At 49.9% G+C, this 25,512-nt stretch overlaps 1 protein-coding gene across 1 annotated transcript in view; it reads right to left on the reverse strand.

Moving 5' to 3' along the window:
• Positions 1–6,061: 6,061 nt before the first annotated feature.
• TCERG1L (transcription elongation regulator 1 like) overlaps positions 6,062–25,512 on the reverse strand; it is a 222,220-nt gene continuing 202,769 nt past the window's right edge. The window contains exons 10-12 of the mRNA XM_046655503.1: positions 14,313–14,402; positions 10,178–10,296; positions 6,062–6,218 (exon numbers count right to left, since the gene is read on the reverse strand). Coding sequence (XP_046511459.1) covers positions 6,062–6,218; positions 10,178–10,296; positions 14,313–14,402 — 366 coding nt within the window. The remainder of the gene's footprint in view (positions 6,219–10,177; positions 10,297–14,312; positions 14,403–25,512) is intronic.

Raw genomic sequence — 25,512 nt, forward strand, 5'->3', positions numbered from 1 at the left:
GTTTATCATTTCAGGATGGTCTCGGCCAGCCCTGCACATTCACACTATGCCTGATGCAAATTGCATCTTAAAAATCCAATGCCCATGTGCTAAGTTAACAGGGAGAGGGTCCACAGCTAACCGGCTCGACATCCCCGCCCTGCTGTACGTGGGGCTTTGGCAGGCCAGGAATGGAGGTAAGCTGAGCAGTTGCCAGCTGCTGTTACACTTCCAGGGAAATCAATCCATTTAAAGTCACCCATTTGCTCTCTTGGCTTAAGATGTCACTGCCACCCTGACCACTGGGGCCTGATCCTGCGGGATGGAAGGCAGGGCAGGGACCAACGATGAATATGTTCCCCATGTCTGCTCCCTAAGTTAAACATGAAATGAACTTACGTACAATGGGTCAGAGATGAGATGCTCCAAGTCACTGCTCAGAGCATGGCTGGCGACCTGCAAGCTTTGGCTCCTGCCTGATAGACGGTGTTCATGCTTCTAAGAAACAAGGGGAACGGTGAGATTGAAAGAACTGGGGAGAAAAGAGGGCAGACAGCGACACTGCTAACCTAGCTACTGTCCACGGTAGAGATTTGGCGAAAGACCTTGAGGACCACGGGCTGGTGGGTAAGCCTACCCCGTGAGAGGTGAGTCTGCGGCCTTAGCCTCCCCCGCGGCTCACTGGGTGACCAATGGGAGGTGCTCTCTCTGCTCAGGCCAAAGAGCCCCGGCCTTGCCCTCTCAAGACTGTCAGGCTCAGCAGGGCACCCCCACCCGCCCTTCCCCTCGATGTTGGGCCCCGCAGAGCCCCCATCCCAGGATGGGCTCCTGCCCCTTCCTGTGCCTGTCTCAGCCCCGTCTCTGCTCCAGGTGAGCTCCCCCAACTGTTCTCACTGAGCACACACCCTGGGCCCTCTGGCCCAGCCACTGTCCCCTTTGTGACACTCTGCATATGCCCCACATCATCCATTTGTCCATTTCTTTCATCTGCCCCCCAGCTCCAGCGTGCATGTCCCAGAGGGCAGGCCCACAGCTGTTTGGTTTCCTGTTGAGTTGTCTACATTGGTGACAGTGTCTGGCACTTCCCAGCAGCTAAACAATATTTGTTGGACAAATGAAGGAATGAGATCATTACAAATATTGCCTTACTCTCCTGGATACACATTCGACAGGCTTTTGAGAAGCCGCTGGGGTCTGCATCACGGTCCCAGCCATTTGGCGTGGGTGTGTTGCCTGCCTCCCACAGGCGGAGCTGGGTGCTGGGTCTCCTCTGGGCCTAAGACTCACCAGACGTGCCCTCAAGGGGGTTGCTCTCTGCTGGGGTTGGGGTGCTGCTGGCAGTTCCCCAGGCAGATCTTGCACCCTGTCCTCTGAGCCTTTGTGTGAGCTGTTCCTCCACCTGGAAGGCCTCTGCATCCCTGCCGGCTCAGCCTCCCCGACTTCCTCTCCCCCTCCACTCTCGCCCCCTCCATGTCCTGCCCCCCAGTTGCAGCTCCTGCGAGCTCTGGTGCAGAACTTTCCCACGCTGCATGAATTGATGGGTCCCGGGGTGCCCCTCTCCCAGGCCGTGAGCTGTGGCCAAGGCTTCCTTCCAGCAGCAGCCACGGGGAAGCAGTGTCCACTCCATTCTGGTACAGGTTTACGGCAGAATGGATTTAAAAATATATACACACACACGTATGTATATATATCTTCCACACGCTCATCTTATTTCTCTATCTCTATATCTATCCCTATCTCTGTATTTATCCCTCATGCCTGCTTATATATCTATTTCTATATCTTTATCTGTATCTACCTCTGTCTCTATCTGTATTTCTATCCCCACCCCACAAGCTGCTCTAACCACGTGTTTGAGGTTCCTCCCACAGTGGGTGGGTCTGGGCGGGGAGCCTTTGATGGCCTCCACAATAAGGTGTGACAGAAGCGATGCTATGGCACTTGCCAGGCCAGGACCTAAAGAGGATGAGGGCTCTCCTGGCTCCTCCTTTCTTGGGACATCCTCCCTTGGGAACCACCACGTGGTGGGGAAGCCCAGGCCACACGGAAAGGCCAGGTGTAGGTGCCCCTGTCGTCAGCCCCAGCTGAAGTCTCAGGTGACAGCAGCACCAACTGCCCGGCAGGCAGCTCCCACCCTTTGAGAGGCAGCAGCTGACCTGAGGGGAATGGACAGCAGCCCCGGCACCCGGCCAGGCCCTGCCCAAACTGTAGACTCAGGAGTAAAACAAAGTGTGTCACTGTTCTAAGCCACCACGTTTCAGGTGATCTCATATGTGGTCATTGTAGCTGGAACAAGCTCCTATTTCCAAATGACCATGACACTTTATCTGTAGGTCATTGAAATATTAACTGTAAGAGATAATTCACTGACAGCTTCTCTATGCCAGGCGGTGAGCTGAGTGCCTTGTTTCTTAGTCCTCTCCACAGTCCTCTGAAGTGAATTCTACTATGACTCTCAGTTCACAGGAAAAATCTCAACTTTGGGACAGTCAGCAACTTGCTCAAAGTCACCCGGACAGTGATGCAGCCAGCACATGCACGAAAGTCTGTTTGACTCTGGAATCTGCTCTGAAACCACTGCTCGCACTGTGGGGCTCCTGCCCGTGCTGGAAGTGGGTATCCTCACTGTCACTTATTCCCGCGGTGTCAGTGTTAACTGATTGACACACCCTCAGTTTCCTGCTAAATTTTTACAGCTCAGAGGTCACTATTGCATTAACCCAAGTTATGCTAGTACCATTTAAAAGGAAAGTGAAATGTGAAAAAATTAAAATAAGTTATAAGTTAAAAGAAATCTTAGCCTATTGTATTTCTATAATGTCTTAAATCTATGCAGAAGACTAAAAAAAGGGAATTCCTGCCTCAGCCCTCAAAGTGGGCCCGTATTTGAAATACAGTCCATATACACATATAAACCAGCTTTATTCCAGCTCAGGTTTCTCCCTGGGGGCTTCTCTGATCACATCAGGGTTGACCTTTCATGTCCAATCACATGTTGATTGATACGTAGATAGATATGAACACAGAGGTACACATAAACATAGAGATGATCTATTTGTCAATCTATCCATCGACAACTGTAGATGGAATTAAATTCTCTTAGATTCAAAATCATAGTTATGTGCACTAAAAGGTAAGTTCCAAACATTTGGGTGAAAAGCAAAAACGTCTGGAAATTTTCCTACCAGCCAACAGGCGCCTTGCATTTCCAAACACTAAGCTCATGGATGTGTTCACATTTTGTCCAGCACAAAGGCCACAACTGTATGAGCCCGGAGTCCTCCTGCTGGCATCAATTTTGGTATAATTCTGGGTCGCTGTGAGCACTGGGTAACTACTGTTTGAGTGTGATGATGGTGATGATGATGACGGTGATGAAATTTGTCGAGGGTCTGACAGCGGTCAGACAGCCCCTCTGCAGGAGAGACTGAGCAGAGTTTAACGGAGGAGGGTTACGAACGCAGGAATAGGGTTAAGGGAAATCGAGAGATGGTGAAGTACTGGGGACAAGCCGTTACAGGAAGGACTTCCAGCCCTGGGCCTGAAGGAGCGGGTACGGGGACCTTAACCAAAACCAGGGCACACTGTGGCTGCAGGAGGAGCTGGCTGACTGGAGCTGCAGCCACGAGTAAAGGACCGGCTGAGCAGGGAGTGGGACAGGGGAACAAACACCCCACCTCTCTCCTCCAGCCTCTCTTTTCCTGCAGCTGCCCCCATGACAGAACAACCTGAGAGCTGGAGGAAGGCGGCCCCGTAGCTGCGGCATGAGGAGAACCCTGGGCCCCAGAGCAGGGAGAGGACGTCGGACAGTGAGTCCTCTGCCTGGACTGCAGCACACTCGCTGACATGGGTGAAGATGAGCCTTGTGGCCCCCACATGGGAGACAGTCCAACCAGTCGCCAGCTTATTGTAAGGTGAGGTGAACTCAGAGTCACACACCTCAAATCCAAACCAGTAGTCACCAACCATACGAGATAACAGGGGACAAGGAAGGAGAGGAAAAATTAACATAGAAACAGAGCTGCTCCCTGCCCTGTTTCTGGAGATGGTCGTGGGACTGAAGATGATGGCCACAGGACTGAAGATGATGGCCACAGATTCAACGAGCCGTCACAGGCTCCTTTCCCTCTCTCAGCTCTGCAGAGTTGCCTTACGACGTGGAGGGGTGACTCCACCTTCTTTTCCACGGGGGCTAAGTCTTTCGCATCCCTGACTTTATGGAGGCAATGAGGTCCTTGCTGACGAGTGCTGAGCGAGGTACTGAAGGTACCCAGAGTACCCTCCAGTTTTCAGCCAGTCCTCGTTATCCCCAGGAGGTGCCAGAAATGTCATTTCCCTTCCATAATTGGGATGACTCACGAGCAAGCACAGCCACCACATTCTCCACCTGTTGCTTCAGCGCCACGAGGAGTCAGATGGCCCCTCAGAGGGACTTTCCCCTCACCACCACTCCTGACTGGGGCTGTGACGAAGCAAGCAATTACATGGGACTGGAGCCAGCACACCGTGAGGTTCAGCTGTTAATCCCGGCCTGCACCTTCCCTTCTCAGCCCCTAGACCATGAGGAGCTCAGCAGGAGACAGAGCTGGGGGTGCAGGGAGAGGCAGCAGGAGGGAGCGGGTACAAAGGGAACAGGAATCTACTGACACCTTCCAGAACTCCTCAGGCCCAGTCTCAGCTGGGTATTTCCACGTGGATGAAACGCTGCCATACATATCCACTTTTATGCACGGTGGACCAGACAACAGGTCGTGGTGGGCCTCAGGGTGCACTCCCTTGGTATTCTGTGCTCAGGCTGTCAGCCTCTACCAGGGCAAGAGCAAGCCAGCTGGCTTCAACGTGGATGATCCTGACAGCAGAAGAGAGCACTGGCTTCTAGCAAAATCTCAAGGGCCCCCAGAAGCTCCTCCCTCCAGCTCCACAGAGGCACAGGCTGCCTCCCAAGGACCCCGCCCCTGAGGGCTTGGCAGCCCCCAGCCCCACCTGCCCTGACATCCCCCTGGGTGCTACTGGTGTTCTCATGGAAACTAAGGAGAAGGTAGATGTTGCCATGTACTGGGGACAAAGACGGTGTGTCTGAATAGAAACTCCACAAATCTAGAAATAAAGAGATGTTCAATAATTTAAAGAATACAGTTGATTACCTGGGGTTTTATCAAACATTGTTCCATCCACGACTAGTAAGTTGAAAAGTTAGATTTTTGTTTGACTAGTAATTATACAGCCTTCTGTGCAATCAGACATGTTTTTATGAATCTTTTGAAATAAAGTATCTTCAGTCAAAACACAATTTTGCTGCTTGAGATTGTCTTGGATGTCTTAGCCACAAAAACAGAGTTTTAAAATATTTATTAATTAAAAAAAATTTTAAATTTTTTATACAAAGATGATGAGAAAAATCTCATGCAAACTCTGGGCATACAATAAAAATAACTCAAATATTAATATGATGATTTTGTACAAAATAATTCCTTTTTGAGTAGGACCCCCAACAGACAGTGCAGCCCCCTTCTCCAGGCTCGATGTCCCCGGGGAATGAGGCAATCGCCCTTTGCCACCTGCGGGTGATGTGTGGTCCATGTGTCGAGATGCGCACAGTTGTCACTATGAGTAATGGTGAATATCCTATTGCTGCTACTCAGGAAACAGACGGAGACCTCGGGACACTGGAGTAAGGAGTTCCCCACCACCATGGAGCTCCCGAAGAATCCAAGAAACTCATAAAGGTTTTCAGAAAAGTTTCAGATAATCGGCTCAACTCGCGAAAAGGCCTTGAGATGGTTCTAGAAGGTGCCTGTTTCTGCTGACTTACAAACCTGAAGTGGATTTATAATTTGTGTATATTACAAGGAATTTGCATAATTAAAACAAGGGATCGACGTATCATGGCAATTAGAAATGCATCAAACTCTGAACGTGGTACAAAAGAGAGCTTCAATATGAAACAGTAATCTTCTGAGAACTCAGCCCATGGCGAAGCTGGAGAGCACCCCCCGGGGGGGACGCCGTGATCTCTGGGGGTCTCCCTAGGGCGTCCCCTCTTCACCCTGCAACTCTCAGTCTTATTGCCTTCTGTACAGACTCATCTCATTTTCCGTAGCCTGAGTCTGTTTTCCTTGTCCCGTTTCTTCAGAATAAGGATGAATTGGTTGAAAAAATGCTCCTGGTCCTTCCTCTTTTGAACAAGTCGAAACCTCTGGTCCCGGCCGTACTTCTCGGCAAACTCCTTAAACGTGGTCCTGAAAAACAGGAGCTTTCCTAAGACTCTTTCCCTGAGAGCGAGTCCTAGTCTCCTGACATCCAGGGCCCAAGAAGCAGAACACTAGCAGGTAGATGGGCTGCAGGGCACAGCTCTGGCCTCCTGTGCCTGCCCACCCTCCCCACGCTGAGTGTGACAGCCCACTGGGGCCCAGCAGGGTCCCTACCCGACTTAACCCGCAGAATCCCCATCTTTACATCTAATGGGCCCCTGGAAATGAGCCTGGCCTCATCTGCCTATCCGGCCCTGTTGCTCTCTGAGCTCCTCACTGCCCATATGCTCACCCATCACTGCTTCGGCCACACAAGTCTTCTTCCCTCTCTGGCTCTCACCAATCTCCTACCTGCCACAGGTCTCTGTATATGCTGTTCCCTCTGCCTAGCACACCCTTCCCTTATTTCTTCACTCCTCATTTACAAAAAGCCCACTGATCGTTAGAAGTCAGGACCAGTGTTTCTTGTTCAGGGAAACTCAGCCTATCTAGAGGGTCAGAAAACTGTGTATCGCTCGTTCACGGCCCTTGTCATGGTTCTGGATGGCAATGAGCCTTAACTGTACAATTTTAGTCAACTCTCCTCTGCTCCTGTGGAAGCACCATTATCAGCATTGCTCTCCACTGAACTCCCTGAACGTCCAGCCCAGCAGCTGATGTGCAGTAAGCACGCAAATATGGATCAAATGAATCTGTCCTGCCAGGCGAGGGAGTCCCATGTAAGGAAACTCGCATGAAGCCAACCCAGCGAGGCCAGTCCCAAGGGGCCGGGGCGGCTCAAAGAGCAAAAGAGCATGCGTACCTTTGCAGGGCCAAATGGAACCTTTGCCAGCACCAGGCCCCGCCGCTGTCTCTTCTCCCAGGCCTGAACTTGAAGCCACGAATAGTGACAGCTGCTGAACGGCCGAGGCCCGGGAGGGATGGGTGCGTGCAGATGGTTCTGGCCTGCCTCCCTGTCTGGGGCCCTCACCTCGGAGCTGCAGGCTGCGCTGCAGGAGGTGCCCAGGGTGCACGGAAGCGCGTCCACGCCTCGTCCTGGGGTGCCTCTTATTCCCCCCACTTCTCTTCATGGAGAATTTTGTATCTCATTGCAGACATTTGATTATGCTATTAAATTGTTATAACTCAATAGCTTTTTCTATACATGAGCAACAAGATTACACTGACATGGCCATTAGGAGACAAGATGAATAATTAATAGGTTCATCCTCATTGTTGTCACTAAACAGTCTCATTCCTTCTCCTCAAGCAGTGCCCTTTCCCTGTTCGTCCTCTGGGGTCGTGCTGGCTCACACACTTCTCTGAAAGAAAAGCATTTCTCTCTGGTTTTCAACTTCCTCCCTCCCTCCCAAGATGAGAATCCCTGGGGGCCTATTTTCTTTACTTGTCTAGACAGGAGCCTAAGCATTTTCAATTACAGGCTGGGCAGAGGCCCCTTCCACATAGGTCCTATTTGGGGCACCTCTGAAGGAGTGTCCCTGAAGAGAAAGAGAGAATTAAAACTCTGTGTGGCCCCTTAGTCGTGCCCGAGGGGACAGCTAAGCTTGCCACTGACCCTGGGGAACTGTCCAGGGTGCCTGAGGAAGTCATCTGAGTCATCAGCGCTGTGAACCCCTTTTCCCTCTGGCAAGTGGGGACACGGCCCGCCTGCAGTCAAAGGGGGTGGCCACCGGGGCCCTCAAGAAGGAGCGGCAGAATGCCAGCCCCACAGCGTGCCCCACATCCCCTCTCCCTATCCCAAGACCCTGAGGGCTGGGCAGGGCTGGGAGCTGGCTCTGGACCGTCCCTGCAGCCTGGTTTCCCTCGGGCTTCTCAGGCGAGAGCTGAGGCCCGTGACCAGGACTAAAGCCTGGGACAACCGGTAGGCTGCGAAGACCCAAGAGGCTGCGTCTGAGGACGCTGGGGCCGCCGGCCTCTAACTCGCCCAGCATCCCGCATGCAGCTGTTTGAACCGCACAAGTTTCACTAGGACGCCTATGAGACGGCAGGAAGACAACATGAAGAAGAGCTACACAAGTTTTTGACAATGTTGCAGAATTAGCTGCTTTTAAAATGAAAAATAGTTTTACAATTATAAAACTAATATATGCTCAGTGTACATTTAAAAAAAACAGGCAATTAAACCTAATTTTAAAGAAGAGTAAGTTTACGTCTTTCAATTTCTCCCACTCACTTTCCTTCTCCGTGTGTGTGTGATCTTTTTCCTAACCACTCGATACATTCTGCACGTTGTCTTCTTTGCCCTCATAATATATTCGTGAGAGGGGGAGATGCTGGCTTACTGTTGACACTTTACCGATGGGCAGACAGGGAACATCAGTTCAATGTCCTTAATAATAATAACAGGAAGGAGACGGCACTCCGTCCCCGGCGCCCCCTCCCTGCCAGGCACCACGTGTGTTCTCCACTCCCAGCACCTCACACACCCTCCTGATGGCCCCGTGAGGCTGGGGCAGCCATCCCCCGTTTAGAGGATGACCCAGAAGCTCGTGGAGGGCCAATACCTCACCCCATGGCCAGGGCTAAGGAGGGGCTGGGCTGTGCCCTGGGGCAGGGGCTCCAGAACCAATTTCCTCACCCCCACGGTCATAGGGACCCTGATAGGATGCAGGGATGCTATGGCCAGAAGCCAACGTCCTCACCAGGACAGCCTCAGCCATAGAAAATCACCATTTACAAATCATTAGACACACATGTGCTTTCTTAGTTAGGTTAGCATTCTGTCACGGGGATGATTCATGCTAATTTTTTTCCCATTCAGAAGGAATCTATCCTTTAAATAGTTGAGGAAATTCTATGAGGACTACATAACCAACACTAACTTACGTTACCCATTTACTGACCAAGCAAATTAACCAATTATTGATCAAAGTGTAGACGCCTACCTCTTCAGAGAAAGCAAACATGAATTAATGTCTATTTAAAAAATAGTTTTGAATGTATGTTATCCAAAATAATAATAAATAATTGTCCATTTAAAAATAATATCCCATTCTAAAATAAAAGCGTGTTAAAATTAATCATTTTTATACTTATGAAAGTAGTAGTTTTATAATTCTAAGCTGTTCATTATTTTTTAAATGTCAATCAAAGCTAATATTAAAGAAAAAATAAGCTTATGTATTTTTCTAACTCCTAATGTCTATTTTCCTACTAATTTGGTTTTTTTTTTGAAGAACATTAGCCCTGAGCTAACATCTACTGCCAATCCTCCTCTTTTTGCTGAGGAAGACTGGCCCTGAGCTAACGTCCGTGCCCATCTTCCCCTATTTTATACATGGGACGCCTGACACAGCAAGGTTTGATAAGCAGTGTGTAGGTCCACACCCGGGATGCGAAGCCTGGGCCACCAAAGCAGAATGTGCAAACTTAACCACTGCACCACTGGGTCGGCCCCCTAAGTTGTTTTGATTCACAGAAAGAATGCCGGATTAGTTTAGGTGAGTTTTGGCGTCCAATTCACCTCGTCCGTCAGCCCGTGTGTCAGATCTTCACTGCATACTCTGGCCAAGCCTCCGGCATCTGGAACCGAGGGGATTGGCCAGTTTATTTTGCTATTGTTGCTCGTTTTGTATTTTTACTCCTTGATGAGTAGATCAGAAATTAGACCTCATCTCATGAGGGCTGACCTATTGCTTAGTTATTTAGGCCAAGGAGTCAGGGTTGCTCACATTTTGAAAACTAGACAAGGCAGAAAACAGAATGACTGTGGTGCACGGGTTAGCAGCACACACCTGTCTGCTGGACCGATACAGAAGGGGGGTTCATTCACTGACCTCACAGGCTGGGGACGGCCGCTCTCTCCAACAGGTCTTTAAAATTACACTTTTGATGTCCACAGAACGTTAGGTTACGTGATTTAACCTAAGCAGACTTTCAAAGCTCACTTATCAGAATTGGAAAATTTCCAGTCCTGGAAATTGCCTGGCACATTCCTTTCTCCCTACCTGGGTGACACTTTAGATTCCTCTAGAAGTTTCTTGAATTCTTCTTTGGCTAGCAGCAATTTACTCTTCTTCTCCTTGTATTCTTCCTTTATTCTTGTCTTGACAAACTGTTCAAATATCTTAAAACACACACAAAAGCAAAGTGTTACAAGATTGCATATCAGAAACAAAATCTTATGTTTCAAGCACCACATGAAAAGATAGTGAGCACCGAGGTGAGGCTTTCTTTTTCACAGTTACGGGGGCTGCTGCCACTCTCTCCAGGAAGCCAAGCATCTACAGAATTAACCCCGGATTCCCAGAAGGCCAGCCTGCTTCTCAGGTAGAGGCGCCGCCTGGGGCTCAAACTCAGAACAGGCCCTGCTTGCACCATCCTGGGAACGAGTGGTGGCTTTCTTGAGGCCCCAAGGAAGTGGTCCACGGTTTGGAAACCCAAGCTCCAGGGGCCACCATATTTCTCGTTTTGGAACTTCCTGAGCAACATTTCCAGACATACGTTGTCTGCTGACTTCCACATTGCTGCCAGTAGAAGCAGTAATGTAATTTGTTCTAGTCAATTCCTACGGCGACATAATTGATATTTGAGTCTCCAAATGTGACTTTAACTTGTGAAAAGAAAGTTAACCCAGCACATCTAACTTCCCACACTCCAGTCTCCAGGAGGACCGCTCTGAATGTGGGGTCTGGATCACCAGGAGGGCTCAGGTGGACACGGTGGGCCTCCCCTGGGGGCGTCGTGGAGCCTGCAGGTGGAGGCACCCACCATGGAGACCTGACTCTCGGATACTGCGTGCTCCACAGTTGGACAAGGAGTAGATTTTGAAGGCCAATCCAACAGGAAAACCCCGTTCCTCAGCGGAAAGAATGTGGCTATTGTCAGGTAGGCAAATCCATTCACAACTCCAGGATGGCTTCTCTTGGGAACGCGCAGCCGACGTCACAACATGACACCATGGAATCTCTGCAGAAGTCCACAGACTGATCCTCCCTTGCTTAGGTTAAGACCACTCACCCTTCTGTTATCAGGAAAATCGCCATTTATAGACTACAAAGCCAAAGGGAGTGGAGACATAGCTGTTTCATTCCTAACACTACCCAGGCTCCAGGAACACTACAAAAAAAACAAACTGGATAAAATTTAAATGTGTATGCAAAAATAAATAAAAAGATCACTAAACATTCCACATGTGATCCTATAAGACCAATACACCGCAATCCCACACCAACGCAATCAATGGCCATGGCTGATGTTAAAACTTGACCCAAGTGCTCAGGGAGTCTCCAGATGCCTGCCAAGGAGATGGAATTGGAAAGTGAGGCGTGGCAGATCAAAGCCTCCATCACTTTCCCGTGCAGAAGTGGCTCTCTTCTGACCTTGTCTTCTGGCTTCAGGGTCCATCTCAGTAATGGCAAGGCTTTATAGGATTATAAATACAACATGCTACGCACCTCCGGAAGACTCGGCGGTGCAATGAAATACCCACGATAGGACTGAAATTGAGCCCCTGTGCACATATATTTAAGTAGGAACGTGATTGGCTTATTTCATCTTCAAGGCAAGTGGCAATGTCAGCTCTCCAGTTGTCTTATAATTTAAACTCATAAAAAAGGTGAATGCAGGGTTATTATCCAAATAAAAGCATGTGGCTCCATCATTAGTTGGAGTTTTGCTCTACTAATTTTAAATCTAGATAGAAACCTTGGCTGGCTGTGGGGTCAGAGCTCCAAAGAAAGATATGCTTCTTTCTCAGCCTAGAACCGCCTCTCCATCTAATCAGATTCGTCTCTCTCCTCTCCCTTTGCTCTTTTGATTTATTTATGCTGCTATAATTTAATGGAGCACTTTTCCCCCCGTCTTTAACAAATTATTCATTTTATTCAAAGTAGGGCATCACTTTTAAAAGAGATACCATTGGCCATTATCTCATTAAGGCATGTTCTAGTGCAATAAAATGAAACACTTTTCACTACCATAGAAGCGGGTCTGATTAGCACTCCCATTGATGACACCACCTCTCTGGGGTCACTTCTCTTTTGCAGCCCCCCAGGAGAGGGATGCGTATAATTTGCACACCATGAGCCTTGGCTTTCCTCATGAAAACCCTGTGGGATAGTAGGTCCCATACGGATTCCGGGTTTGAAGCTCACTAACTCTTTTTCTTCATAAATAGGACTGTTTTTTGAGCGGGTGCTAAATATTATCTTCTTCGTCAGTTCAGCTTCAGCACCACTCCTTACATAAACTGCAACGTTTCCCCTTCCATGGGGTTTGTTTCTCTTCCAAAGGCAGGTGTGTGATCTGAGGGCTCTCGGATGCTGACGTGCACCCTCTTCCAGGGACGCTGCTTCCTTCTCTTCCTCACCGCCCCTCTGGGACCAAGCTGCAGTCTTGTAAGACAGGCCTGAAGCTTCCTTCGGGTGATTCCCAGGGACGTTTGAAGGCTTTCCCCAAATAGTGCATTCTTAGTGTGAGTTGACATTCCAGTCTGATCTGTCTGCAAAGGGTGCATCTAGGTGCAGGCAGGACATCCCAGGATCTCCCAGCCCAAGCAGACACAGGCCCCTCCCGGTCAGCCCTGCCCTCTCTGACCATGGCCTGTGGAAGTCCAGCCTCTCTGTGCTCCGGTGGCTGAGTCTTCTGCAGGATGAGCACCCGCCCAGCTATCAGGAGGCCAGGAGACCCCGTCCTGCGCAAGAACCAGTTGAGTTCAGCAAGTTCCCAGTCATCTTAAGAGATGTGCCATCAACATCACATCATCCTTTGGGCTTTTCTTTGACGGTGGGAGGTTTACTTCTTCAACTGTCTTCAAAGGGGCTGACGGCCTCTGAAAACATCCATGAACTGGAGAGCTCACAGTGTTGCCCACGCACAGGTCAGTGAACACACGGTCTACAGGTGTGCTGACTGTTAGTAGATATTAGCCTGTTTGTGGGTCTTCACATTGGCATAAAGTGATTCTGTCACAAAAATAAACAGGCTTCTGACTATGTGTTTTCATAGTTGAATGGATGAACTTTCTGATTTTTAAGATTGAAAAAAAAGGACGAAATACTACCAACGCTTAAAGTGTACAGTTTTCCCCAGCTCTAGGAGAAAAGTATATGATGCCCCAACTCAAACTGGGGCTCTGCCCGGTTGGCACTTCATCGGATCATCTTGGTGTATATGTGTAAAGGAACTTCAGGAGCCCAGGACAGGATTGAAAATGAAATTGCACTTTCCATCCCCTCCCCCATGCTTCTGCAGACTCTGCTGTCTGAGAAATCGAATGGACGCTGTGCAAGCCCCTGGTGACGGAGCCTCTGAAATAAGTCTCATGGCTCATGGCTCTTTTGTTTGCAGTGGCCGCTCTTGACCCACTGCCCATGTGCATCATTTCTTCACTCAAAGGGTAGAGGGAGGGACAGACGTGATTGGGACAGGAACGGAACACAAAAATCTGGATCTTTGGGGTTTATTTCAGGGCCCTTCGTGGATGTGCTCCACGGACCACCCGGATCCCTCGCTGGGCTGTCCAAGCTTCTGTATTACGGCATCCGTCCCTCCCTGGCCAGGCAGCACAGCCTCTCCCTGCACCTGCCCAGTTAATCTGGGAAACAGTATTGGCTCCGAGACCCAGTTTGTGAACAAGCCAGGGCAGACCCCTGTCAAATCTCTATCCACAATGTTCTCCATTTTAAAGCTATCTTTGATCCATTCTCTGCTTTTCTGCGGATGGACGTGCTTTCTAGAGGCTTCCATCCTTTGCTGTGTTACTGTTGCCCCCTGGACTCTCTCCTAGTTCTCTATTATTACATAAGACCTTACGTCTTTTTAATACAGGAATCTGGGATGTGGTTAATGTTCTCAAAATTTGCATTTTTTGCAAATTTGCATTTTCATCTTTGAATATGAGTATTTGTCTTGTGGGGTCATGACCAGATGGTTTGCTAAGAACAGCTACCAGGATAACCTTCCTCTGCACCGCAACCTCACTGTTCACAAACTCACAAGCCGGAGCACTCAGTCCACAACCCCTCCCACTGACAACACGAAAACGACAGGCATCTGCTCATCAGCGTGGCTCTCGGGACCGAGCGTCATTTAACGCCGGGTCTTCTGCGCCGTGAGCATGCCTCACCACCGCCACGTTACCTGCTTACGTTCCTCAGAGTTCAGCAGGAGATAGCGTGGATCAAACACGATTTTGTGTAGTTCTTTCTCCCAGGTAGAAAATGCTGACACCTGAAGAAAGATATTCAATAGAGCTGCTTTAGCATCTAATGCTGAGCCTGGAGTCGTGTGAAATGATCAATAGCAAAATAACAGCATTAGGCACCACCGGTCCAGTGATGCAGCGTTGTATAAAAGTGTTAGACATGTCAAACTTTCAAGAAAATCAATACTTAGAGCATTAGAAGATTTAATTTCTAGACTCATGACACTATTTCTCCCTTGGATACCTTTCAGGGCCATATACTGGTGATCTGAAGCCCCGCTTATATCTCTGGAGCTGTGGCATCTGAATGGCACATCTTGAAAGGAGAAACGAAATTTGTAAAAAGTTCAGAATGCCACAGGCCATAACCAAGGGCATAGTCTTGCAAATAGTCTGAGTTTAGGGTCATTTTACTTGACTTTTTTTTTTTTTTTTTTGGTGAGGAAGATTGGCCCTGAGTTAACATTTGTTGCCAGTCTTCCTCCTTTTGCTTGAGGAAGGTTGCCCCTGAGCTAACATCTGCACCAATCTTCCTCTATTTCATATGTGGGTCTCCATCACAGCATGGCTTGATGAGCAGTATGTAGGTCTGCACCTGGGATCCAAACCCAGGAACCCCGGGCTGCAGAGGCAGAGCATGTGATCTCAACCAGTATGTCACCAGGCCAGCCCCAACATTTTAGTTGATTTTTAATCAATATTTAAACTTTTTGAGGCAGCTCATTTTTAAAGACAAACTTTTATTTTCCTCTTTTGATTGATAGAAAAGTTACAAGAATACTACACGTTACCATACACCCCATATCCAGTTTCCCATAGTGTTAGCATCTTACATTAGTAGGCTAGATTTGTTACTGCTGACGCTGATACACTATTATTAATAAAAGTCCACACTTCATTCAGCTTTCTTTAGTTTCTACCTAGTTTTCTTTTTCTGCCCCGGATTCCACCCTGGACACCACATGACATTCATTCTCCTGTTTCCTTAGCTCCTCTGGGCTGTGACAGCCTCTTGGACTCTCCTGGTTTTTGATGACCTTGACGGTTTTGAGGTGTGAAGGTCAAGCAGGTTTGTAAGACACCTCTCTACAGGGATTTCTCTGTTTTTCTCATGATTAGACTGAGGTTATGGGTTTTGGCAGGAAGACCCCAGAACAAAGTGCCATTTTCATCTCATCACATCCAGTGCGTACTCAACCTGACTCGTCACTGTGCGTGCTCACCTCGGTCACCAGGTGAGGTGTTTGTCAGGTCTCACCTCTACAGATTTACTCTTTTTTTCCCCTTTGCCATCCTGCACTCTTTGGAGGAAAGTCGCTGTGTGCAGCCCACACTTAAGGGGTTATGTTCCACCTCTTGGGAGGGGCCATCTATATAAGTTATTTGGAATCTTCTGATGGGATATCCGTCCATTCTCTCATATTTACTTATTTACTCAGTCATTTAGTTATATCCTATGGACTCATGGATATTTATTCTATACTCTGGGTTATAATCCAACATGACTTCCTTTATTTTCTTGTTAAAATTGTTCCAGCTCTGGCCACTCAGAGTAGTGGTGGTGGCCCCTGTGTCCTTTGGGCATACCGCCATCACTTTATTTTTGGGCGCTTCCTCATTTTCTGGCACTTCGAGGTGCTCCAACTCATCTTATACATCTGCTGCCTTAGCCGTAGAATCAGCCAATTCTCCGGGAAGCCCTGGAGCCTCCTGTCTGAGAACAGTACCAGAAACCACGATCTGGGTGCCGAGCTGCTCACTGCTGGGGACGACGCTGCCTCTGGACTGTCTCAGCTGACAGAGCAGGAAATGTTCAAGTCACTTAAAAGTAATTTATTCATTTAAAAACACTGAGTAAATACTCTCGATACCTATGCCCCATGCTGGGTGCTGAGGATTTAGATAAAATAAATCAAGACCCTGGGATCAGGAAGCCCAGGGTCCAGGGTGAGGCAGAAAGTGAACTAATGATCTGAGGGCAATTAGCGTGGGACCAGAGACACGCCCAGGAGCTAAGAGGGCACGAGGAAGGGGCCTCTAACCCTCCAAGAGGAGTTTTCTAGAGTGCTGACTATTGGAAACATGAATACTCCTCCTGCCCTGTGAAAGGGCTTGAAGGGATGTTCCAGGCGGGGCTGTCCTTGGGTGCAAAGGTCAGGATTCATGCACCACGGGGAACACAGGAATTGCAAAGGGTTGGACTTGGTTGGGGATGAAGGAGCCTATGAGGAGCCAGGAAGAGGCAGCAGAAACAGCGCAGATGTGCAGGATACCCCCAGGTGTATTTGGGAACCTGGACCCCACCTTGAGAGTGATGGGAGGAGACAGATGCAACGTGTGCTTTAGGAAGGCCACCCTGGCCTGGGCAGGGAATAAATTTCCGGGCACCAAGGATAGGGAAGCTAAGTGGCAGTTTACAAAACCAAAATCCTACTCACATTTTTACTTTTGTAACAGGTTAAATTATTCCTGGTACTATTTCAATAAATGCCTGCTTGACTTGGTACATCAGAACATGTGGATTTTTTAAATTGACAATATCTAACTTCGATGATAAAAATCAAGGCCCTTTGTTAATATTCATGAGCCCTTTTATTGGGTTGGATGACCCAGGCTCCACTCAGGAATTTTTTGCAGTTGACTGAGAACATGGTGAAACGTGGACACATCACAGGGACTGGGGGTTGGGACTTTCTGGGAAAGCATCCAGCAGAGTGCCTCATTGTTCTCTGACAGCGGACACTTGAGCACAGGTGCGTTTGGGCGGTTATGGAGAGAAATTGTGGCAACCTCAATTCAGCTCAATCAAATGGGCATCTGTGAACATCTCAAAAGTTCCTAGCCCTGTAGAGAGGGCAGAAGATGATGAAGAATTGGTGCCACACAACTAACTCTACCAGTATGTTGAGAATTTGTTGAGTTCTAGATATATAATAAAATATATTAAAAATAATGCTATATATTTTTTGCTTCCAAAGGAATTTACAATCTGTATTTAAGGCGAGATCTCTCTATGTCCACAATGACTGTAATTTACAATGACAAAACTGCCTCTGTCAGATTACCTGACGGCCATGCTCACAGATGCCCTTGAAGTTCAGAGAAGGGTGGCAGTGGTTGGGCGAGGGGCGGCTCGGGGGCAGGACCTGGGACACAGGCTGGAGCAGGAGGGAAGGCTGGAGAGACGTGTGTGAAATGGGCCCTCCACTGCCTGCGGGTAGGCACAGCCCTGTCTGTGAGAGAGAGCTGCTCCTGAAGAAAGCCTCTTGATAACTGCAGTTATGATCAATCGTGTGACTCGCTTCTGGTAGAAGCCCACCCTCCCTGTCCCCACAGTCTCTTGCCCAGGAAGTTCATCCCAAGGGGCAACGATTGAGCTGTCCACTGGGGCCCAGTTCTCAGCTTGGAGAGACCACCCTTAGTTCTGGGCCAAGGGGTCCCCTCCACAATGGGGGGAGAAGGAGAATCTCTATATAAGACCCAGCCTTGCATAACATAATGCAATGTTGTCATGGGGTGAGCCCCCCTCTTATTCACAGGCCTGCCCACTCTCAAGGGAGGGGATTATTCATGATGTGTACCTCCAGGGGTGGGGCTCTTGGGGGCCATGTTGGGACTCTGCCCACACAGCAGGTCCCCAGGACTAGTGCACATTATTATTTCTCTTCCACAGCCCTCATTTCTCAGCAGTGCTCTCTATCCTAGTCATGCCTGACACTTCTTTGATTCTCTGACATTCTGCATGTAATTTGGTCCTCCAATAACTGAATTCTTCAGCCAATTTCAGATCTTTTCCTGCAGAAGTCCAGTGCTTCCACCACAGCCTGGCTGTGTGATGTGTTGACTTTGTCTCCCCTCCTGAAGCATGTTCTGGGGTCTTGGGGTCACCTCCTGACAATCAGCAACTGTAATCCCGGGAGCGTCTGAGTGGTCAGTGTGCCAGCCACCAGGGGACTGGGCAGGCAGAGCTCTGTCTTGGTGGGATGGCGTATCTGAGACTGTCGGAGGACTGTGCTGCTCCCCGCCGTTGACAGGCACCCACATTCCTCCTTTAAGTCATCGTTGGAGTGTCACCTCTGAGTCAGAGTCATGACAATATGGCCAGGTGGTCCCTGGAGGCTGGGCTGGTGGCCATGCCCTCTCTTCTCCAGCCTCCCGCACCTCATGCTTCTCCCGCTGGCGGACTCTCCTTTGATTCTCCATTAGTGTCTGAGTTGCTATCTATTCCCATTTCTTTTAAAACACAGGCCCAGAGAAGGAGCAGCAGTGTGGACGCAGGCCGGACGCAGTTTCCAACCCCAACAGATGCCGCCATAAAATGGCATCGACCCCTGGGCAGGGGTCAGAGGCCACCGCTGTGGCTACGTGGCACAGGGGGCTCCCTGCGTGGCACTGTCTGCACCTCAGATGTCACTGCTGGAGAGATGGCAGGCCGAGGGAGGCTGCAGTTCAGAGGTAAGAAGCTGGTACCTCTCTGGGGGGGCGCATGAGCTAGGCCCCTCTTTTCACAGCTGTTTTCAATGTTCACTCCATGAAAATAACCTTGTTTGAAAAATCCCCAAGTGTTTTGCCAGAACAAGTAGCAAAATGGCGACCTCTTCACTGCAGCACTTGGCGGTGGTCATCTCATGCCTGGATGAATACAACCATCTCCTATCGGCTCCCCTGTCCCCCAGCGTCCTTTTCCCTCCAACCATAGACCCTGCTTCCCAAGGGTTCTCTTTCTTGAGGCCTCAGACTGGTCAGCCAGCACCCAGGGCCCCCGTGGCCTGGCCCGAGCTGCTTCCCCAGGTTCAACGGGGCAGCTGCCTGGCCAGCTGGGCTCTGCATTGCCGTCATGTGGGGCCCACCTTGCCCTGAGCACCCATCCCAGCCGGCAAGGGTCCCCCACAAAGTAGCAGCTCCCCCCACTCCACCTGCTGTGCACGAGAGGGGCCGACTCTGGATCAGAAGCCACTGAGAGGTGAGCAGGGTCCTGTGCACATAGAGAAAAGTCACCGATGGAACTGGTTCCAACCTCAGTCGCAGCTTCACCAAAGCCTCTCGGAAAACTGAGGAAAAGGTCTTTTGTTGCTCCTGGAGACTGACTTTAGAGAAGAGTGGGTTCTATTTCAGCAAAGTGGTCAGAGAGGGTTCAGTTACGGCTGAAATGTGGGATAATGCAAGTCCTGCCAGCGTCTGACGGCGTCTGACTGGCCACAATCCCCTGGGACAGAGATCCTTGCGTCCCCCCAAGCCAGGGGCAGGGCGCCCTGAAGGAGGCAGGTGCTCCTTTCATCCTCAAAACCAAAGACTGCTCAAGTGTCTGTCAGTCCTCGGATCACAGAAAAGGGCAGGGACCCAAGGAACAGAGAGGAGGGTGGGGGGTGGAGAAGGGCGGCTCCTTTGGAGCCCTGACCGGTTCATCACCCCAGCTGGCCATGCGGTCCAGGCACTATGCTGATGCTGGAGGCTCGGGGCTCCCCCCTGACATCCTCCTGGGGCAGCTGGGGGCAGTCGTGACTGCATGTGCCCTTGCGGAGCAGGGGACCACGTCTGTCTCTCTCTCTGTCTGTGCTGCTCGCCCTCCGCTCTCCTCCATGTCCGTTGCTTCCATCCCCAGCTCTGTAGGGGTCCAGCCAGAGCACCTGCCTGCTCAGCTCAGCTCAGGAACGAGGCACTGGGTGTTCCCAGGGTCTCTGTGCAGCGATGAGTCCCATCTCAAACACAAATCCTCTTCCTCCAGATGTTTTTGACCAAATTTGATTATCTATCACGCTGCATTTACTCTTTACTTCCCTGGTGTCTGTAAATAGAGATCTGGAACCCAGAGCGTGAACTCTTCATCTTTAGGGGCAACGTTTCCTGCTGGTTTTATGACTGTAAACATCCTGCAGAAGGAAGCAGTCTGCTACCATCACGCTCATCTCCTGATCACAAGAAAACAGACTTGAAATACGATCACCCTCTCTGTTCTCAAGTCACTCTTTTCTTCACTCTGCGCCGCCTGGGCAGAGGGGGAGACAGGACAACTGCACAGAGCGTATTAATGTAAACAAGTGGATGAAACTCCTATGGAACATACGTTGTGTTACGTTATGTTAGAGACACAGGGGAAACAAAGACAGACAGAAAGGACTCCTCAAGGTGTGTGAGGAGCGGCCTGAGCCTGCAGCTGCCCGGGAGACCCTCTCAGCTGAAAGCAGTGCGGCCGGGCTGGGCACCGGGGCACCCACCCTGTCCCTTTCACTGACAAGCCCCAAGCACGTGCTGCAGGCTAGTTGGCCCATCGACCAGGGTGCCCTTTTCCCTTCCTGCTGTCCTCAGTCCCGCTGGTCTCCCCTGGCCTCAGGGAAATTCACTGAGGCCTCAGTAGGGGGAGCACAAGGCCCTCCTTGCCTGGGTGGAGGGAGGCGGGGAAGCAGGTGTGGGGCTCTGAAGGGGCACCAAGACCACCGGGGCAGGTGGGTGTGAGCCACGCAGGAGACTTCGTGGCCCCCGAAGAAGGTGCACGAATCTCCCTCCAGCCTGAGCACATAGACCTCTGCTACCATGGGCCAGAGTCTGGGGCCACGGCCCCTCGTCTATGAGCTTGTCTAGGTTGCCCGCAGCTTCTCCATCTCCAGCTCCCACACTTGTCCCAACACCTTCCACCTCCAACCACAGCTTGCCCTACCCCGCCCTCTCACCCTCCTTCCAGGACTTTCTCCTCCTGAGACTCCCGTGGCCACCTCCCAGGAGCCCTGCAGACGCCAGTTCCATGTGGACGGGTTTCAGTTTTGAGAAGCTGCCTGGCCATGCCCCGTCCCTCCTACACATCCTTCCTCTGCCCTCCTTTCCTCCCACCCTCCACTCTGCCTGCAGGCTCAGGCTGATAAGAAACGTCTTGTTCTTTGTAGTTGGCACTTACGCCATTGCCCTCTTTACCCAATTTCCTAGAAGGCAGAGTTGTGTCTTCTATTTCTGCCTCTGGAGTTCCTGACAATTGAAGGCGGCCTGAGACGGACACAGCACCTCATTCTTGGTGGTGAGGCTGTATCATCCTCTGGGATCTCCCAGAAGCAGCCCTGAGACAGGGGCTTGGATGCGAGCGGTGCATCTGGGAGGTGATTCCAGGCACACTGGGAGCTGCCCGTGAAGGAGAAAAGCCAATGACGATGCACAAATGAGCATGTGCCCACAGTGGGCCACTGGGCCAAGTCTCGCCAGGGAACCTTGGAAGGGTCATGAGAACATGCCAGAACTTGCCTGAGATCTGTCCCACCAAGGACAGGGCTGTGGGGGTCTACCTGCTGGTCCCTGCCCCTCCTTGGCTGAGAACCGCCCTTGGAGATGTCCAGTCCCTCCCACTTAGAGGGGGAGTGGTCAGCACATGGAGGGCTCCCACGAGGCCAGGTGACCTGCAGGTGGATCCCGAAGTGAGCAAAAAGGCCTGCCTGCTTCTCCCAAACTCGGGGACCCCTGACCCCCACCCCCGTCTCCTGGTTATCATAAGATTTCACCAGTTGAAGCTATTTTTTCCTACTTTGATGGATAAATAAAATTTCATACTGTCATTGCACAGCATCCTCAGCTGATTTACGTTACTTTTGAAGGTTATTTTCACATTAGGGATAGCTACAATCCCATTCTAAGCACTAGAGTGGGTGGTCCACGATTCCCCCAAGCCAGCCTGATGACGAGAATGTGATCTGACACCGGGGGAGGAGTGACTCTAATAGCATCCGAAGAGCTCAATCGCCAAAGGCCATGGTGGTAGATTCGGGAAAGAGGAACCAGAGCATAGAAACCAAGAGAAAACATAAATCCAAGGAAAAGAACAACGAGATTCAAAAACCAATAAGTTGTAAATATTTATAGTTCTTAGAATTCAATGATTATGGAGCTGTGGGCAAAACCAATTCCCAGGAGCCCTCAAACATTGCTGCCGGGAGAATACCTTGTATAAAAGAGCCTTCTTCAAAAACAATTTGGTAATAGAGATCCGATGCTGACAGCCTGTAGGAAACAGTCCTACACACACAAACAAAAGTTCATGCATCGTTACGATCACCAGAATATTATTTAAAACAGCAAAATTGGGAAAGACACTAAGTGAATGGAAATGCAGGATCTTTGAACTGATGATGAATCAAATATTGTGCCCTCATCAAAAATGTTTTCTGGGGCTGCCCTGGTGATACAGTGGCTAAGCTCACATGCTCCGCGTCAGCAGCCTGGGGTCAGCCGATTTGGATCCCGGGTGCAGACCTAGCACTGCTCATCAAGCCACGCTGTGGCAGCATCCCACATATAAAGTAGAGGAGGAAGATGGGCACAGATGTTAGCTCAGGGCCAATCCTCCTCCAAAAAAGAAAAGAAAAACTGTTTTCCAAAGGTTTATACTAATACTTTTAAAAAATGCTTAAAAGGAGGAAACAGTATACAGATTTATAAACTTGGTTGAATCTTATGAAATTAACTATATAAAAAATAATTGGTTCAGCCATGTTCAATTACAGTTCAATCTTGGTTGTACTATAAGATAAAAATGTTTATTCTTGATCATTTTTTTAAAAGCCTATGTTTTTAAAAAAAGATTGGAAGGAAATGTACCTCATTGATGAAAATAATTGCCTTTTAGGGTAGGATTTCAGGTGATTTTTTTCTTATTTATACTCTTTATATTTTGCAAATTTTCTATAATAAGCGTGCATTCCTTTCATAGTACAATTTTATGTCATTAGAGGTATTACTACGTGCCTGGGAGATTTGGAAGAGTTGCTATAGGAACAGGGAGCAGGTAAGCTTCCCCAGAAGCACAGCGTCACTGCGTGGGGCTGCCCCCGGGGTGCCCAGGACTCAGGAGCACAGCTTGGCTTGGGCTCCAGGGCGTGTGCTCGCAGGTGAGGCTGCAGGAGCCTGTCCAGCACATGTCCTGGCCTGGGGCCCACTGCAGCTCTAGAGAGGCACTGCTGTTGACATGTCTAGGGGAAGGGGCGCCAGACACCACTTACCAGGGAAGGGGCCTCCGAAGTAGGGGAGCCAGGCTGCCCCTCGTCCTGCCTGGGAGAAGGTGCCCCTCTCTCACTGGCCTACTAGCAGGAAGACCCCAGGTAAGGAGCCTCCGCCTCATTTGTACCAACTTTATACCTTTGACCTCACGATCCACACCGTCTCCATGCAGGCAGAGACCACTGTGGCCTGGCCAGCATGAGCACGTGGCCTGTGAGTTCCTCATTCTAGCACAGACTCGGACCCAAATTCTGGGGGCTCACCCGCGGAGCTGGCCACAGTGTGAGCCCGTCTCCCAGAAGCTGCCCACTGTGGGAGGCTGGCCAAAGGTCACCCATGGAGGGACCCCTGAGAGGATGGCAGGTGCAGTGCCCAGAGTCCCTGAATTAAAATCTAGGGTTCTGGAAAGGTCTTTCCTCTCCTGCCCCTGGAAAAGCCATACCTGCTCCGAGGGACACTCTGCAGAAGGAAGAAGTTCTCAATAAAAATTCTCTAATTATCTAAATAGGCAGGATTCAATTAATAATCTGCTCTTCAATCAAAACAGCCGCTTTATAGACTGAGGTTTGAAAGAAAGCTCCATTGTGGTTTGTCTAGTTAAAAAAAATAAAAACAAACCCTTCCATGAGCCATCGCTTACATATTACAAAACCACAAACCGAAGGCCTGTTCCTAATCCATAATTCCCACAGAATACCCCAAACTAAGCCCTTTAAAACTATCAGAAAGACACAGGACCCAGCTTCATCACTCCGTAAGTACATGAATTTCTGAACTGACGCATTGAACAAATGCAATAAAAAATCGTATTAATCACTCAGTCCATGAAAAAAGTGACCTTTCTGGACCTCATTTTTAAGCAACTAGAAATCTTATGGGCTTAGCTATCAAATTCTCATGAGCACAAGTAACTTATGAAATCTGCTGGCCTGTTTTATAAAGTCAAGAAGTCATAAATGGTGGCTTTGCTTTATAATATGGGCAGTAAATTCAGAGTGGTCGTTTCTATTCATGAGCTGCGTGTGGGCTTCTTCTGGAATCCTCCTAAGATGGGGTGAGGCTGCACCCCAGGCTCTTTCTCCTGGGGGACTCAGAACAGTAGGGGCGGTGTTCCTCGTTTCCGGGTTGATCTTGCCAATTCCCATATATATAAGACCCTCAGATATAAGAGTCTAAGGCTGAAAGGAATCACCCTCCTCAGTGAGGCAAGAATGCACAGAGAATCTCATTAGTAAAACCAAGGCCCTTGGGATGACCTCGAGAGGCCACGCAGACGTGGCCACCAGCGCCCTCGGGAGAGAAAGGGCTCTCCCAGTAGCCCTCGCCACCGACGCAGGCCCGTGTAATGCTGTGTTGGTAAAGTGTTTCCACAACAAAGAGATGGGAAACTTAGACAGGAATGAGATGAAATGAAAGCTTGCTTATCTTTCTCCAATGTTTACAAGGCCCTCACGTCTCAGCGAGACAGGTCACGTCTCCTGCTGGGGAGTTCAACCGGAACAGCCTGGCTGGGTCTACACAGACACTCAGAATTACATAGGTATCTGCACTGTCTTTGCAATCAGAAGAGGTGCATGCACTAAAAGTGGAGAACATCCTGCATGTCGACAGAGAGCTAACAGACCACGGCGACCAAACTCAGAGCATGCACCTCCCAGGTTTCCAGAGGAGAGGGGTCCTTGCCTTGGCACCTTTGCGGGGAGAGGACTCTGCTCTGTCACATTTGCATGTGCAATGCCCTAAGCTCTGTCCTGCGGTTGCTCTGGGCACCGGGAGCAGAGGGAGAGGCGATGGAACTGCAGCTGGTACAGAAGATAAACCCTGTCTCAGGCTCTGCTGGCCTGCTCTGGGGTCAGTGCTGGGCTGGGTCAGAGGGCACATGTGGCAAGACTGGAGCCTGGTCTCGGAACTGCATCTACAGGGACACTGAGGGAATCTGGGAATCCTTGAGCGTTACTGTGAATCCAAAGGAGCATCAGAAAGTCCGCCCCTCCAGGAGCTATGGCCTCGCATGATAACTCTGGCAACGTGGCAGGGACACAGAGCCGTCGTGTGCTATCCTATGTCAGCCAGGGCAGGGTGGCAGGCAGAGGCAAAGGGACCCTGTGCCAAGAGTGGAAGGAGGGTCAAGGTGCGGGTGAGAGAGTTCAGGGCAGCCACCAG

The sequence above is a fragment of the Equus quagga genome, chromosome 2 (genome assembly GCF_021613505.1).
Source record: "Equus quagga isolate Etosha38 chromosome 2, UCLA_HA_Equagga_1.0, whole genome shotgun sequence".
Lineage (NCBI taxonomy): Eukaryota > Metazoa > Chordata > Mammalia > Perissodactyla > Equidae > Equus > Equus quagga.